The sequence below is a fragment of the Malaclemys terrapin genome, chromosome 5 (genome assembly GCF_027887155.1).
Source record: "Malaclemys terrapin pileata isolate rMalTer1 chromosome 5, rMalTer1.hap1, whole genome shotgun sequence".
In the NCBI taxonomy this organism is placed as follows: domain Eukaryota; kingdom Metazoa; phylum Chordata; order Testudines; family Emydidae; genus Malaclemys; species Malaclemys terrapin.
In genome coordinates, this window is record NC_071509.1 from 134,217,235 (window position 1) to 134,233,671 (window position 16,437).

At 48.4% G+C, this 16,437-nt stretch overlaps 1 protein-coding gene across 3 annotated transcripts in view; it reads left to right on the forward strand.

Moving 5' to 3' along the window:
- The first annotated feature begins 3,919 nt into the window (after positions 1 to 3,919).
- PRAG1 (PEAK1 related, kinase-activating pseudokinase 1) overlaps positions 3,920 to 16,437 on the forward strand; it is a 46,119-nt gene continuing 33,601 nt past the window's right edge. The window contains exons 1-4 of one of the 3 annotated variants that reach the window (XM_054028878.1): positions 3,924 to 3,961; positions 4,219 to 4,288; positions 8,568 to 8,985; positions 11,623 to 13,181. In XM_054028878.1, the coding sequence (XP_053884853.1) occupies positions 8,620 to 8,985; positions 11,623 to 13,181 (1,925 nt within the window). In that variant the 5' untranslated portion in view covers positions 3,924 to 3,961; positions 4,219 to 4,288; positions 8,568 to 8,619. Of the gene's footprint in view, positions 4,289 to 8,567; positions 8,986 to 11,622; positions 13,182 to 16,437 lie in introns of all 3 variants that reach the window. The other 2 variants (XM_054028877.1, XM_054028879.1) reach the window with 2 other exon arrangements.

Genomic DNA, 16,437 nt, shown 5'->3' on the forward strand with positions numbered 1-16,437 from the left:
ATTTTCAGGGACAAATTTGTTAACGCTGTTTGAGAAGCAGCATGGTCTGATGGACCAGATGTGGGTCTGGCAGTTAGGAGCTTTGGTTTCTAATCGCAACTCTCCTGGTGACTCGCTACGTGGACGTGCTACATAAATATGAAGCATCGATAACGACAGTGCTGATGCTTTGAGCCCGCAGATGTTAATAGGGAGTTAACTTTGTTGGGGGATGAATCAGAGACCCATTGAAGATTTCCCGTTTTAGGTCTTATTTTAGTAATCTCAGCCCAGAAATTTGGAGTTTGTTCGCAAAGTTCTAATCCCTTGGGAATCAGGAAGAGGGGAAGTGTGTGAGATTTGGGCGGGTCTGGCCTGTCTGCCTTGGAGAGAAGTCATGAGGGCTGCTTATTGGTCCTTGGGGTGCAGCTCCTGCAGCCAGCCTGTAGGAGAGGGGGAAAGCGATAGGATGAGAGCTCTGCAGGTATGGTGAGGATCCACTTGCATGTAATAGGAATGAACGGAGAACTGGGGTGACTGCCCACATGATGATTTTAGGTGAAAGGGGATCTTAATTGTCAGTCAACGTACAGCACTCCAGGGGTCTGATCCAAAGCCCACTGACGTCAAAGGAACTAGTCCCATATGATAAATTGCCTGACATGTTTTTAGATCCTTAATTATTCTGCTACCGTTATTTACTCACTTCTTATATAAGGCTGGTGGGTGGAGGTTCTTTCACTACTTTGTTACCTCTGACTTAATCGCAATAACATTTTTATGACTGGGATGTGGCTCAGACAAACTGCGTCTTAGCACCGGCCCCACCAGTGAGCTTTCACCCCAAAGCTCTCAGCTGACATGGGAAGACACAGCACAGATGCATGGACCAGTGCCACTGTGTAGGGTCAGCCAGAGCTTTTTCCCCATGTCGAGCTGTACTACATTAAGGCCCATGGCTGTGTGGTGTTCGGCACCCTCCACTGACCATTGACAGGTAAATAAATCCTGGATTTGCTAAATAAGAATGTATAGAGAGCATTTAAAAAGGAATTTTAAGAGAGATTTAAGTATCTGTCACTCTCTCCGAATCTCCATTCAGAGGTTGAGACTCTTGGGATGGAGACAGCCATTTTAATGCTACTTTCTGTCAGGGGTTCAGTTTTGTAATGCAAAAGATGGACTGTAAAAATCACCTTCACCATCTAAAAGCACTGGAAATCAGGGAGTTGCACAAACCTGCACATTTGGGGGCTAATAGGACAGTTGGTTTAACTAGTAATAGATTTATATTTCGGGGGGGGAGGAGGGGAGTTAGAATACCTGATAACAAACATCCTTGAAACTGATCTTCATCAGTGCTTTCGAATTCTCCAACCTGGCCAGCTGGGAACTCATTAATTTTTCAGCTTTGTTATATCTGACACTCTAAAAAGAGTTTGCGATCAACTCTCCTTTTGTAAAAAGTGAAGTGCTCGGAATATTGGAGTTTTCATACACAAAGTGTCTCTGGGATTGCTTTAGGTCCCATGATAGACTGTTCATTCAGCACTCAGGAAAACGACGCATCAGACGAGAACCTGACAGGGTTACCAGAGGTGCTATAATCTCATTTTATCATTATTATATGTTTATATTTTACGGGGGGGGGGATCAGCAGCTTTCATAGAATCACAGAACAGAGTCATAGGGCCCTTGAGAGCTCATTTAGTCCAGCCTCCTGCACCAAGACAGGGTCAAGTAAACCTAGATCATCCCTGACAGGTCTTGGTCCAACCTGTTCTTAAAAACCTCCAATGATGGGATTCCACAACCTCCCTTGGAAGCCTGTTCCAGAGCTTAACTACCCTTATCATTGTATGTTTTTCCTAATATCTAATCTAAATCTCCCTGGCTACAGATTAAGCCCATTATTTCTTGACCTACCTTCACTGGACATGCAGAATAATTGATCACAGTCCTCTTTATAACAGCCCCTAACATATTGGAAGATTATTATCAGGTCCCCCTTCAGTCTTATGTTCTCAAGACAAAACATGCCCAGTTTTTTTAACCTTTCCTCAGAGGTCAGGTTTTCTAAACCTTTGCTCATTTTTGCTGCTCTCCTCTGCAGTCTCCCTGATTTGTCCATATCTGGCCTAAAAGGTGGTAGCTACAATGGGACACTGCTCTCCAGTGGAGGCCTCACCACTTTAGACAATTACTGCCCGTGTCTTACGTACAACACTCCTATCAATACACCCCAGAACGATATTAGCCTTTTTTTCCCCATTGTTGACTCAAATTCAATTTGTGATCCACTATAACCCGGCGATCCTCCTTTTCAGCACTACTACTGACTTGCTAATTATTCCCCAGTTTGTAGTTGTGATTTGATTTTTAACTTCCTCAGTGTAGTACTTTGCATTTGTCTTTACATTTTATTTTTATTAAATGATGTATTTAATGAATGTACTAAATTGCTGTAAGAGGCTCTAGGGGAGGGCTGTGGGGGTGCTGAGGGAGGTGGTTGTGGGATGCTGCTAGGGAAGGGCCATGGGGGGCTGGGGGAAGATTGGGGGTGCTTGGGGGAGGGGTTGGGGGAGTGCTGGGGGAGGCCATTGGGGATGGGGGGTGCTGCTGGGGGAGGCTGTAGGGGAGGGCTGTGGGGGGCGGAAGAGGTTCTGGGTCAGGGCCGTGGGGGTGCTGCTGTGAGAGGATTTGGGGATGGGGCTGTGGGGGTGCTGCTAGGGGAGGCCATTGGGGGTAGGGGGTGCTGCTGGGGGAGGCTGTAGGGGAGGGTTATGGGGGGCTGGGGGAGTATTTGGGGCTCGGGGGGTGCCGATGGGGGAGGCTGTAGGGAAGGGTTATGGGGGACTGGGGGAGGATTTGGGGCTCGGGGGGTGCCGCTGGGGGAGGCTGTAGGGGAGGGTTATGGGGAACTGGGGGAGGATTTGGGGCTCGATGGGTGCCGCTGGGGGAGGCTGTAGGGGAGGGTTATGGGGGACTGGGGGAGGATTTGGGGCTCGGGGGGGTGCCGCTGAGGGAGGCTGTAGGGGAGGGTTATGGGGGGCTGGGGGAGGATTTGGGGCTCGGGGAGTGCCACTGGGGGAGGCTGTAGGGGAGGGCTATGGGAGGATTTGGGGCTCGGGGGGTGCCGCTGGGGGAGGCTGTAGGGGAGGGTTATGGGGGGCTGGGGGAGGATTTGGGGCTCGGGGGGTGCCGCTGGGGGAGACTGCAGGGGAGGGTCATGGGGGGCTGGGGGAGGATTTGGGGCTCAGGGGGTGCCGCTGGGGGAGGCTGTAGGGGAGGGTTATGGGGGCCTGGGGGAGGATTTGGGGCTCGGGGGGTGCCGCTGGGGGAGACTGCAGGGGAGGGTCATGGGGGGCTGGGGGAGGATTTGGGGCTCGGGGGTGCCGCTGGGGGAGGCTGTAGGGGAGGGCTATGGGAGGATTTGGGGCTCGGGGGGTGCCGCTGGGGGAGGCTGTAGGGGAGGGCTATGGGGGGCTGGGGAGGCTCGGGGGTGCCGCTGGGGGAGGCTGTAGGGGAGGGTTATGGGGGAATGGGGGAGGATTTGGGGCTCGGGGGGTGCCGCTGGGGGAGGCTGTAGAGGAGGGCTATGGGAGGATTTGGGGCTCGGGGGGTGCCGCTGGGGGAGGCTGTAGGGGAGGGTTATGGGGGGCTGGGGGAGGATTTGGGGCTCGGGGGGTGCCGCTGGGGGAGACTGCAGGGGAGGGTTATGGGGGGCTGGGGGAGGATTTGGGGCTCGGGGGGTGCCGCTGGGGGAGGCTGTAGGGGAGGGCTATGGGGGGCTGGGGAGGCTCGGGGGGGTGCCGCTGGGAGGGGGCTCAGTGCCCGCCCGCCGGCAGCGCTGTGCCAGGAGGAGGAGCCGGGAGCCCGGCCCCCGCCCCCGCCCCCGCCCCCGCCCCGCAGTGCCGCTGTCCCGGGCTCGCACGGCGGCGCTCTCCGGGCGGGCGGGCGCTGCGCGGAGCCGGGCTGCGAGGTTTGTGTGCCCGGGGTAGGGGCCGGGCGCTGGTGCCGCAGAGCCGGGGCGCGGGCTTGGCTGGTGCCTGGTCTGCCCGGGTCTCAGCAGCCACCCGGGCTCCCTTGTCCGGGGTTTTCCTGCAGTTCCTCGCCAGTGGCGGGCCCCGATCTGCAGCCAGCCCAGGGTTTGTGCGGCTCGCGGGGGAGAGCCTGGGCTGCCCTAGGCTCACAAAGGGATTTCATTCACTCCAGCAGCGCTCCTGTATTTCCACGCAGGTTCCCGGGGGTAGATCCGGCCCTGCCTTGCAAGTCAGTGACCGTATTGCGAAGGTTCCCCTTGGCGCAGGTAAGTCTCCTCCAGCACATGGCTCCCACAAAGCCACCGGAAAGCCCAGCCCGAAGGTCTGGCTGGGACGAGCTGGCCAGCCCCCGGCGTTCCCAACCCGCTTGAAAACACACACAACGACGTGTTTGCAAAGGCAAACTCTTTGCAAACGGAGACCGGGAGTTTTGCATCAAGTTGTCGAAGGCCAGAGCACTTTTAGTGTAATTGGAAACCGTGAAACAAATGTGGTCTCCGTTTGTTTAAACTGAGCTTGGTTTCCAAGTGCATTCCTGCCACTGATTGGATTCCAGTATGTGTCAAAGAGTCTTAAAATCGTGATCCGACTCTTAACTCCCTGACTTGATTTAGCCAGTGTAAGGTTGCCACTTCCTCTTCGCCTACATGTGCTTCTTACCTCCGAAATATCTAAACGTGGCTAGGCTGAGTTAAAATGTCCTTAGTTATGCGGTGCCTGAAGTCAGACCCTTATCACCTTGGCATTAGTTTAACATACTTCACAACCAGCTATCCTCTAATTTCTATCACCCAGAAGCATGTGATGTCTTTTAATGGCTTTTTATGTCACTGAAAATTCTGATTCTTTGAACTGAGTGATTCCAGGAACATTGGGTTTAGCAAGATTCAACCGGTCGCTTGAATTTCATTTCCTGTATTTTGCAGTATTGGGGAATTTTTGTGTATTTTACGGTAGAAGTATACATTTAAAATTACATTGCAAATCTATATTTGTGGAAATCCTCTCGCATTGCATTGGCTTCACAGCTCGGTGTGACTTGATTTGTCATCAGCGGAACCGGTATGAACAAATTTTCAGAGCGAGATTCCTGTTGAATAAGGTGGATTTTGCATGGGGAAAAAAAGGAGTACAGCGAAGTCTGTGACTGGTGTCACCCTTTTGCAGAATTTGCATGATTGGGATACTTCCATTACTCCCATCTTTGCTCTTCTGGACCTGTGATAGTATCAAAATTTACAGTGTAAATTTCCATTGATTTTAAAAAATAGTCATTATATACTACATAATGTAGATACAAGGTAAAGTTTTGCTAACAATGTAATTACTGCAGTGTGGTTATATATAGTAATAGTTGTTCTCAATGTTGATGTTACAAACCTGCAGCGATTCAGAAAGCTTTTTTTCACACAAACGAACAAAATCAGAATGTGATCTTCCATTCTAGTCCTTTTGGCTCCACAGATAACTTTATGGATGCAAATAGCTTTACCTTTTGAGCATTTAATGCTGCAGAATGTGCAGTTAATTAAATTTCTGAGAAGGATGTACACTTGTATTTTCAAATGTGAAATTATAAAAGGTGCATGCAGTCACTTAAATGATATCTTTGGCCATATGTGACACAATGAGCTAAAAAATTAACAAATTATCATCTATTGCAGAATTTCTTTTTGCCTAACCCACTGCAAAGGGTTTGGGGATATAGAGGAACAAAGGTGGATGGTTTGTGTATCAGGTGAAAAAAGGTAGAGATCCCTCAGCTTAGTCTATTCTTTAGTGCGGTTATTAATGAATTTTAATTAAATAACATTAAAATGAAAATTAGAAAAGAAGCAATTTCTAGCTACTTTGATGTGGATTTAAGTTAATTTCACTGTTACTGCCCTCCCCCTCCAATTATTTTTATGGTGGTAACAGTTTGTCTTTAAGTTAAGTGTCACATGACACAATAGTCCTTGTTTGGCAAATTTAGCAATTTTTGTCATGGTATTAAACATGTTTCCCATTATAATCCTTTTGCCTACTTTTTGATCCCACTACTGGTATAAAAGGGAAATTCTGCCCTCCGACTGTACTGACGTTCAAAGTTCTAAAGCAGTTGACTGCTGCGTTATAAATCAAAAGCAATTTGAAAAATCTGAAGGGAAAATAAAGCAGGAATATATTATTTTTAAAAATGTGTAGGCTACAGTAATGTGTTACTTATACTGAATTGTGGCGCTCTGGCATTCACCCCGTAGTTAACGTTGCCATTGAATTTCCATTAATACCATATTTTGCCTCCTTCTGGAATCCACAAAAAGTAACATTTGACTTAAAATTGGTAAACTTAGGCCTGGAGCTGAGGTAGACTTTTTTAAAAACAAATGAAGTAGATCAGACAAGAGGTTGCTGAATTAGAATATCCTAACATTCGAAATGTTGTTGCCACTTTACAGCAGAGAAAGAGAACATAGTTTGTTGGACTTGCTCTCTCTCTGAGAACTAGTGCAGAGCACCAAAGTTTAGTTGATCAAAGTCTAATTTCAAAAGCGAACTTTTAAATTTGGACCACAGCTAAAAATTGTTGACTCTTCTGAGCTTAGTATAATGCATCAAATGACGGCTGAACTTTTATTTAAAAAACTCCTCAATCTTTAGCCCCTTTTCCTTGCAGAGAGAGACTTCAGGATGCAAACTGATTATTAGGGAGTCTTGTCAGTGTAAAAAGGATCGGTTTTCAACCAAACAACCCAGGAGCTGCCAAGTCTCTTAAGGCTTGCACGTGACTGATGATTCCTTCAGCACTCAGGAGGGCCATGTCGATATGCGCCTACAACATTTCATTTTAATGTTTTTGTGTGGTTGAGACCTAGAACATAATGTCTTTGTAGTGCCACCAAAGGATACTGGAGCCTCAATTTGCAGCCTAAGTCTGGTAAAGCTAGTGCTCTTTGCTTTAGGGGATTTTGTTGATAACACCTAGCTGTTGCGATGGGTTAATACACTGTAACACAGAGGACAATGTATACCAGGGGTCGGCAGCCTTTCAGAAGTGATGTGCCGAGTCTTCATTTATTCACTCTAATTTAAGGTTTCGCGTGCCAGTAATACGTTTTAATATTTTTAGAAGGTCTCTTTCTATAAGTCTATAATATATAACTAAACTATTGTTGTATGTAAAGTAAATAAGGTTTTTAAAATGTTAAGAAGTTCCATTTAAAATGAAATTAAAATGCAGAGCCCCCCGGACCGGTGGCCAGGACCCGGGCAGTGTGAGTGCCATTGAAAATCAGCTCGCGTGCCGCCTTTGGCACGCGTGCCATAGGTTGCCTACCCTGATGTATACAAAAGCTCTTATTCAGAGTTCAGTACTGAGGCCTGGGGGTACTGCTATCCAGAGGATTGGGGAATGACTTTGGTTCAAACCCCAGAATTTCTCTCTCGCTCCCTAGAGCCCTGATTCTTGGAATGCCCCCAAACTAATGAGAGTTCCTAGGGAAAGGAGTTGCTTCATGTTGCTTTACATTAGCATCTGTTGACCAAAGGAAAGTTTTAGGAATAAAAGGGCTAAGGGAGAACGCGGTATGGAAGGATTTTCATTGAGAGACATGTTTTATCTGCACATCTTCCCTTCTCAGCAACCCCATGGTTTTCCTGGGGTCAGCTAAATTGTCCCTGCTTTCTGGGACTCCAGTCCCTAAAGATTTCCCTAAGAGGTTAATTTCAGGTAGCTGTTGTGAAAATTTGGTTAAACTAGGCAGTAAAGAAAGGAGAATGACCCAAAATAGAAAAACGGTTCCTGGGGGATTTTCTCTTTCCATTACTGGAGAGGAAAGAGGGACTGGATTCCTCGGCTTCAAGTAATCCAGGAGCAGAGAGTGGTTAATCTGTGTGTTCCATTTCAACCGTGCAGACAATAGGCTGTTTCAGTTACCTCCAGTTACAAATAATAGTTTCAGTTAACACAGATTTTTCTCTCCTATCAGATCCAGCACAGACGAACAGCCTTTCTTTCTGTGTCACCCTTTTCCTGGAAATGGTTTCTATTACTTTCCCATATAATCCTGATTTAGGGTGCAATTACTGTTAAATTTCAGGGGGATGTGGTGGTTGCCAAAGCACTGGGTTACAGAACTCTGAGCTCTAGTCTTTGCTTCACTAGTCCTGTTTCTTCCAGCAGTAATTTTGTTTTTAAAGGGAATTCCTCCCCCCAATCCCGCTTTCACAACCATGAATGGATATTTACAAGACACACCCTCTGTATCAGTTGCCCTTACCCTTGGTCTAGACCCAGCATGAGTCTGGTTACATGTGCTTGGTAAACAATGAATTAATTCTCGAAGGAATGTTGCTTGTTTGATGTACGCTCCATCCTTGTAGAGTTATGGGTAGAAGTTGCGGCTTTTTAGGTGATTGTACAGCCTTTACCTAAACAGTGAAAGAAGCCTTGGAAATAGTGAGCCTTTGTAGTGAAAGTAGAGTAAGTGTAATTATAACCTCCCCCCCCCATTTAAATGAAAATCTTCCAATTGTCATGTCTAAAATGTTCTGCCTTTCCAGGTAGTTCAGCTGCAAGACAGTCTAAATCTTTAAGACCATCTTCAAAGGGTGAATGCAAAATGAACAGCGGCGCTCAGTACACAAGATGCAGAGGGCCATCTGTCTGAACCAGGAGGACTTGAAAATGTCTGTGTGCAGTAACTTTGTGGAGCACATTTGGAAGCCTGGCTCCTGCAAAAACTGTTTCTACCCCAAACGTTCCCACAGGCTGCAGGCATCCCTGGAGCTGGAAGCTAGCAGCTTGCCCTCACGCACCCTGAATGGAATTCGAGCCAAACCTGAGGATACGCCTCTGGAGGATGAGTGTGTGATTGCCGCACCTTACTCGAAGCCAACGATTGCAGTGAAGCCAACAATGATCAACCCAGATGTTTCTGACGTCTGGGCGGATGTGAATATGAATGCAGAGATCTCGCAGGTAATGATTAATAAGGGGTGTGATATTGTACAGTGCTGCGCCCGTTATAATATTTGCTTTTGGTGGGGCGCAATAAGGATATTTGCCATGACAAGACTACTGTGCGTCTGCCTCCATTACTTTGTATTTCTGGGGGGGTGTAAGCCAAGATCTTTCTTTTCTGCCTCATCTGCTTTCCGCTGGGTTTTAAACCCCTCGACACCAGAGGTTTGTGTTTCCAATGCAAAATGCTTGGCTTCCTGCGACACTACTCGTTAAATCTCGTGGGACCTTGTGTAAATTAGATAATACTGACCAAGATCACAAACAATTCTTGAAGAATCATGTATAAAGCTGATACTTTAAAATAATGTTAGTCGCTCAGTATCTTGTTACGTTTTTAATAGTTTTTTTTTTCCTGGTGAAAATTTTCTGCTTGACAACCTGAGGACTGAAATTCTCTATATGCTGCATGGGGCAAACAGGGCCTGCTTGCCTCCTTCATTCCTGACTGGGAGGGACCACCCGTAGTGGTGAGAGGATCTTCATGCCCAGGTAGTCCTTGGCCTCTCTGCTGAGACTGAGAGCAAGTTTGCCAAATGTAGCCGGTGCTGTGGTGTAGATACCTGCTCACTAGTAACTGAACAACTTATTTCACACAGACCATCCAACCACCATCAGCTGTTAATGGTTCACTGTCAGAGTGGGCTTATAACCTGGCAGCCTAGTGAGTGTTTCTGTGTTCCATTGTAAATCCCCTGAACCATTCAGTGCCCCTTAATATCTTCCTAAATCCGATGGCTGAAGGGAGAACGGTGTATTAAGCTATGCTTACATCCAGAAATGGGACCAAGCAGCAGAGTTGAGCTCAGCGGTTCAGCTCTGGCGTTTTGATTCACAGCCTTTCTAGCTATGCCAGATAAATACTTGCTTAATAGCTTGAATACTGTGTGTTTTATCTTTGCCCGATCCTACTTGCTTCTCTGATATCCTTGAAATCCCTGCCTACATGCTAACCCCCACTGACTAACCAGTGAGCAGAGGAGGTGTGTCAGTGATACAGCTGCATTACAAGGTCTTCCTCTGGGGGCTGATCATTATAGCTGTGTTGAATTCATCCTGCACCAGCCAGCCCTTTCTTTGATACAAGGACTGCTCCCACCCAGGCAGAAAGCCAGAGGATTTCCTGATGTGTGCCCTTCTCCCCACATACAGTGGGAGCTGCTAATAATAGACTCGGCTATAGGGAACCATTTTAGAGCGAGTGGAATAAAAGTGCTCCAGTGCGTTTTATTCAAGTTTCAGTACTCCACTTCGCTTCTTTTTAGGGCCAAATTCTAATTCAGGTAAACGCAGCTTAAACTTCATTGAAGCCAATGGAGTTACACTGGTTTTCCTCCTGTTAGTGACGGCAGAAGTTGGCCAATGGTGAAGCGTCAGTTCCTTATGAGCGGATTCTACCATGTCAAATCCCTAGGAATGCGACAGTTTAGCATTTAACAGGCATGGATTGCACTCTGCATTGCATGGGATTCTCACCTCTCTTCCCTTATTGAACAGAGGACAAGAAGATTTATCACTACCTCGTGGGGGAGGGAGGTGGCAAGGAAGAATCCTTGATTCTCAGGTCTTGCTACAGCTGCTCTCCAATGGGAGTAAAGATAAGGTCTTCCCGAATGCGGTGGGCATGCCCCCAGATACGTACAGGAGAACCTCAGAGTTACAAACACTTTGGGAATGGAGGTTGTTCGGAACTCTGAACAAAATGTTATGGTGGTTCTTTTAAAAGTTTACAACTGAACATGGACTTAATACAGCTTTGAAACTTTACTATGCAGAAGTAAAATGCAGTTTTTAACCACCTTAAATGAAACAAATAGAAATAGTTCCCTAACTTTGTGATATCTTTTTAAAAAACTTTCCCTTTATTTTTTTAGTAGTTCACATTTAACACAGCACTGTACTGTATTTACTTTTTTGTTTGTTTGTTTGTTGCTGCTGCCTGCTTGCGTTCTTCTGGGTCCAAATTAGGTATGTGGTTGACCAGTGGGTTTGTAACTCTGGTGTTCGTAACTCTGAGGTTCTACTGTAGCTACTAGTGCCTCTGGCAAGGGCAGGAAGGAACCAGATGGAAAAAGAGATCTTTTGCCAAGTAGGCCCTCTCCTGTTACAGTGGAAATTCCACATACAATGCAGTGTTTTTCCAGTGGGGAACCCTTCATTTTAAGAGGGTTCCAGTCTGTAAGATGTACAGCTGCTAAGCTGGTTTATAAAAAGGAAAGGGGAAATAATGCCACATGGAAGATATACTCTTTGTAATCTACGCCTCTTTAATTCTATGTTGATTGTTCTAATAGAATACACACATCCAGTACGACAGGTTGAAAATGTTATTCCCTGTCTTGACTAGGAAGGAAAGGGGATACCTTATTCACTATATTGACATAATTAATAATGCAAGGACTGCAAAGGGTGCAGAAAGTAGGACAAGTGTAGCTTCAGCCGACAAGGTTGCAGTAATCACCAGTGTGGTGAGTACACAGGTGCAGAGCAGAACTAACCACACACCTGAGGGGAGTCGGCAACAAAACAGCATTTGCCTTTTTCTTTCTTTTAATGCACGTCCTGAACATGTGTTTTTATCGTTGGCCCACGTAGGTCAGCTGGAGAATGGCCTCTGAAAACCACCTCATTGTGAAGCCAGGAGAAGCACAAAGGACATGCCTGGACCATTTCAGCACCAGTGCTGGGCGAAAGCCCTTCATTCATAATACACCGAATGATTGTGCTCCTCAGTATCTCCAAGGCTGCTCCAGGGGGGGCCTGCCCGGCCTGGAAAGCAGAGGGGAAAAAAATATCCCCTTCAACAGTTTGGTGTTGGAGGGCGAGATGGGTGGATGGGAGGACAGAGCTATGCTTCGTAACAAGGAGAAGTTCGCCTGTCCACAGAGAGGGTTCTGCCACCAACCCTCCATCTTTGCTGACCGAAGCACTGATTCCACCCCGGACTCTACTGGGTGTCCATCCTTTCGGCAAAGAGAAGGCACAGCAACGCTGTCCTCGGAGAGCAGTGACAACTGCTGTTCTCCAGGCTCTGAGAGCGAGAGCGGGGAGTACTGTTCGATCACAGACTATTGTAGAGAGAGTCCTGTCCCACCCGACGTGCCGTGTCCAGAGAGCCAGGTGGCATGGCGTGACCCCGGGGAAAACTCGAGCGACCCTCGGCGCACCGTCCTGGCACCCCACCGTGCCCCTCACATGCAGCCTGCCCACGGTGAGCCCATTTATGCCGAGAGCACCAAGAGAAAGAAGGCGCAGCTAAATCATTCTGGCACGCAAACAAAGCGAGAGGGGCCGGCCCGCAGCCCTCTCAAAGAGCAGGCCCACGGCCCGTGGCGAGACGGGGTGCGGTACCTGAGCAGCGAAAGGGAGTACCAGGATTCAGCCACACAGGTAGCAGCAAAGATTACCATTATGGCAGCGCACACAGAGGAGGATAACAGGACAATATTTCTGAGCAGCCCGGACTCCGCTGTTGGAGTCCAATGGCCCTGCGCTAGCCCCACCTCTCATCCAGACTTTGCGATCCCTTCGCCTTCCTTTGGGCACAGAGAGGGCTCTCAAGCCGGCAGTGAGATGGGTTCGGGTGAAAGCAGCCCGAGGTTTCACCAGCAAACGCACAGCAAGGGCATAGTTAATGAAAGTCCCGCTGTTCCCCCAAAGATGTCCACAGGCAGCCCGCCTGACAGCGAGGGGACTCCCATGCCTTCAGTCAAGCCTCCCGGGGCAGAACTCTGTGACAATAGTGGCCACGGTGACCCCAGCACCCAATTCTCATCAAGGAACTGTACAGATCCTAGTGCCTTGGGGACACTGCCTTCTCTCTGCTCTCATAGTAACAGGGTCTCTGCAGAGGACCCCAACAGGGGTCCTCCAGCCTCATCCTATGAGAGGAGGCATAAATATTACGGTGCAGGATGGAGCAGGCAGTGCCGGATAGAGGAGGAAGAGGAGGAAGAACAGGGCTTTTTAACCTGCACACAGGCCAGGGAAGTGGAGAATGGAACAGCTTGTCCCCATCCCGTGGAAGACTGCTCTGGGCAGGAAAAAAAGACTGGGATGAGCAAATCAGCATCTTTTGCTTTTGATTTCCCTAAAGACAGCAGTGAAACTGAGGAATTTGCACCTCCACCTCCACCTCCAAAGAAACAGCCCAGGTATAGACCGATGTGTGTGAGTGTGCACGTGCTAATTTACATCCTGTAGATAGTCACAAATGATAGGTTCTAAATCAGTGGTTCTCTACCTAGTTACCATTGTGGGCCCTAGACGAGGCCAACAATGGGTTATGTGGGCCGCGTCCAACATTACCTGTAGGGCCCTGTGGCTGTCACATGGGCCGCAGCTGTGTGCTGATTGGGCTGTAAGTTGGGAATCGCTGTTCTAAATGCTCACAGCGGAAGTGTCTGCTGCAGGGATAGATTAGAGCAGGGGTGGCCAACCTGAGCCTGAGAAGGAACCAGAATTTACCAATGTACGCTGCCAAAGAACCACAGTAATACGTCAGCAGCCTCCCACCCACCAGCATCTCCCCCTCTCTCCCCGCACCTCCCGATCAGCTGTTTCGTGGCGTGCAGGAGGCTCTGGGGCGGGAGGGAGAGGAGCGAGGACACTGCAGGCTCAGGGGAGGGGGCAGGAAGGGGTGGAGTGGGGGCAGGGCCTGTGGCAGAGCCAGGGGTTGAGCAGTGAGCACCACCCGGCACATTGGAAAGTTGGCGCCTGTAGCTCCAGCCCCGGAGTCGGTGTCTGTACAAGGAGCCGCATATTAACCTCTGGAGCCACAGGTTGGCCACCCCTGGATTAGAAGGAAGCTTCCCCCTTTTGTCCTTATTTGAAATATAAACAGCCCAATAAAAACTGACTTTCAGGAACGTGGGGAATTGCTGTGTAGCGGTATACTTGCTTTCTCAGCATACCAGATTGCTTGTAAGCCCTGTGCAAATGCTGTGATTAGTTATGGCAATGAGTCAGGGCTTGTATGAAGAAGTAACCCCTGTTTTGTTTCTTTGATCATCGTATTCATGTTCATATTGAGCATTTCCCACGTCTGACATGGGCAGAGAAGCCCTCTCACGTGCAGGTATACTCGGGTACAAACTGATGAACGTGGTACAAGATCCTAGGTGATTTATGTGTCTCTGTTATGAGGGAGCTTATAGCACTGCCTGTCGATAAGGTTGCCCAACACTTTCCATAATAAGACCCTATGTTCAGTTGCTTGTAACTTTGCCACACTTCAGCCATCTGCCCTGACACTTTTCCATGTTGGGCGTCTGCCTCAGTTGAATTTGTTTGGAAATTTTCAGCTAAAGTGGTTCAGCTGTTCCCAAGACCAAAGTTAGGGGAAATACCGTGTTTTGTGTGTGCTTAAAAACAAGCATTGCAGTCAGCTGGTTGAGAAGCTCTAGCACCTCCCTGCTGTGAAACAGGGACGTGAACTTTGGTGGTACAGTCTGTGATCACGTAACTACAGACTGTATCATGATGTATATGCACAAGAAGGGAGAATTAAGATTACACGAGCCACCTTCATTCTGGCATATTCTAACTTTTGAGTACTTGACTTTGCAAACTTAAATTTCTTTTTAACATAGGTTTTTGTGTGTGTGTGTATGTGTATATATATACACACACACACACACACCTCTCTACCCCGATATAACACGAATTCGGATATAATGCGGTAAAGCAGTGCTCCGGGGGGGATGGGAGGGGGAGGCGGCGGGGCGGCGCACTCCGGCGGATCAAAGCAAGTTCGATATAATGCAGTTTCACCTATAACGCGATAAGATTTTTTTGGCTCCCGAGGACAGCGTTATATCGGGGTAGAGGTATGTATATATATCTATATCCAAAAAACCCCCTATATATGGATAGATAGATATAGATAGATAACAATATGAGTTTAAGCTGTCCACCTGGGAAGGATATAGTTGTGCTAGGCATTAAATCTCACTTGGCTTCCACTGTATAACTGGCACTCTTAAAATGCGTTAAATTCTTTATCTGCAGCTGAGTGTCCCTCAAAATTGAAACCCAGTCGGGAGATCTAGTGATGAGGGGTAGTGACTTTCCCTTCCAGTCACTGGTTTGAATTCAGCCCAGGTCAGTAACGACTGAAGTACTAACACCTGATTGCTGTCTGGTGACCTGGGAAATGCATTTGGTGGGCTCTGTCCCATCTCAGTGCCTAGGTGACCCCATCACAAAACCCAGACCCAGTGAGTGTTAATGGAGAAGCTAAGTATTGCAAGTGCATGGAGGCTGCGCTGCCCTCTCAGGTATGTTTATTGGCCCAGGAGAGCGGGGAAGCTTGCAGGCCTGCTGCCTGTGCCCTCCCTGTACTTGTTCTGGGGCTAAATGTCCGTGGAGGAGCTCAGCCTGCAGCTGTCAGCACTTTGTCAGAGCAACTTGAAACACCTCCGCCCAATGCCAGCTCTCTCAGTGCGATTGCACAGACTGAAAGCTCGGTCCCTGCCGTGCCACGGGCCGTGTAAGCACTTCAATCCGTGGATGTGAGTGAGGGTCACCGCCACACCTAAGAACTGGCTTGGGGGTGGTAACGTTTGAGCCGCCTGGCTGCGTGCGAGATGATAGATTCACAATGTGGCTGGAGTCAGGGGGTGTCCTGCGGCTCAGAGAACAAGCTGTGAGCCAGATTCTGGTTCCCTCGCTCATGTGGGTTTGCGAAGGTTTCTCACAGCGTAACAAAGAGAAGAAACCAGCTTTCTGAAATGGTTTAACAGTGAACAAATGACATCTGTGCGTATGGCGGGGGGAGGAATGGCGCAAAGAACAAAAAGCTTTAAAACTCATCCCAGGCCGAGGGACAAGAGTGCGTTCCTGGCATGGCAGCTTTTCTGAACCTTACGTGGCCCCCAAGCAAAGCCAACTTCAAACGCTCTGACTGTGAATTGGGGCACCTCCAGGTTGCAGGCACAGGCAAGAACGGGGCTACAGAGAGAATGAGCTTTCATGCTTTGTTTTGAACATTTAAAGAGCTCAGCTGAGACATGTTTAGCTGTGAGCCCATGAATTTCCTTTCAGGGCTGTTCCCGCTCTGTCTCTTGCATTGAACTGTGGTTTGTGATTGCGATTTGGTCTTGTTCAGACCTAAGAAGCGGAGCCGGTTGTGGTGGCCGGCTGCTGTTGGGAAAGGACAGTTTAGGACCTCCCTGAGTCTCACTTGAGCATGCTGGAATTCATACAGGAAATGGCTCCTAGGAGAGAGGAACAGAAGTCCCTAGCAGGGCCGGATGAAGGCAATCTGCGTCCTTCAACACCATCAGTCCCCATGGCCCTGCCCCTCCATTGTGGCCCCACTGACCATTTGGAGTGGCAAGGTGCTCCCTCCCAGGCCCAGAGAGGCAGAAATATGGAGTCCCTTTTCCCAGGCAGAAGCAGCAGCAAGGG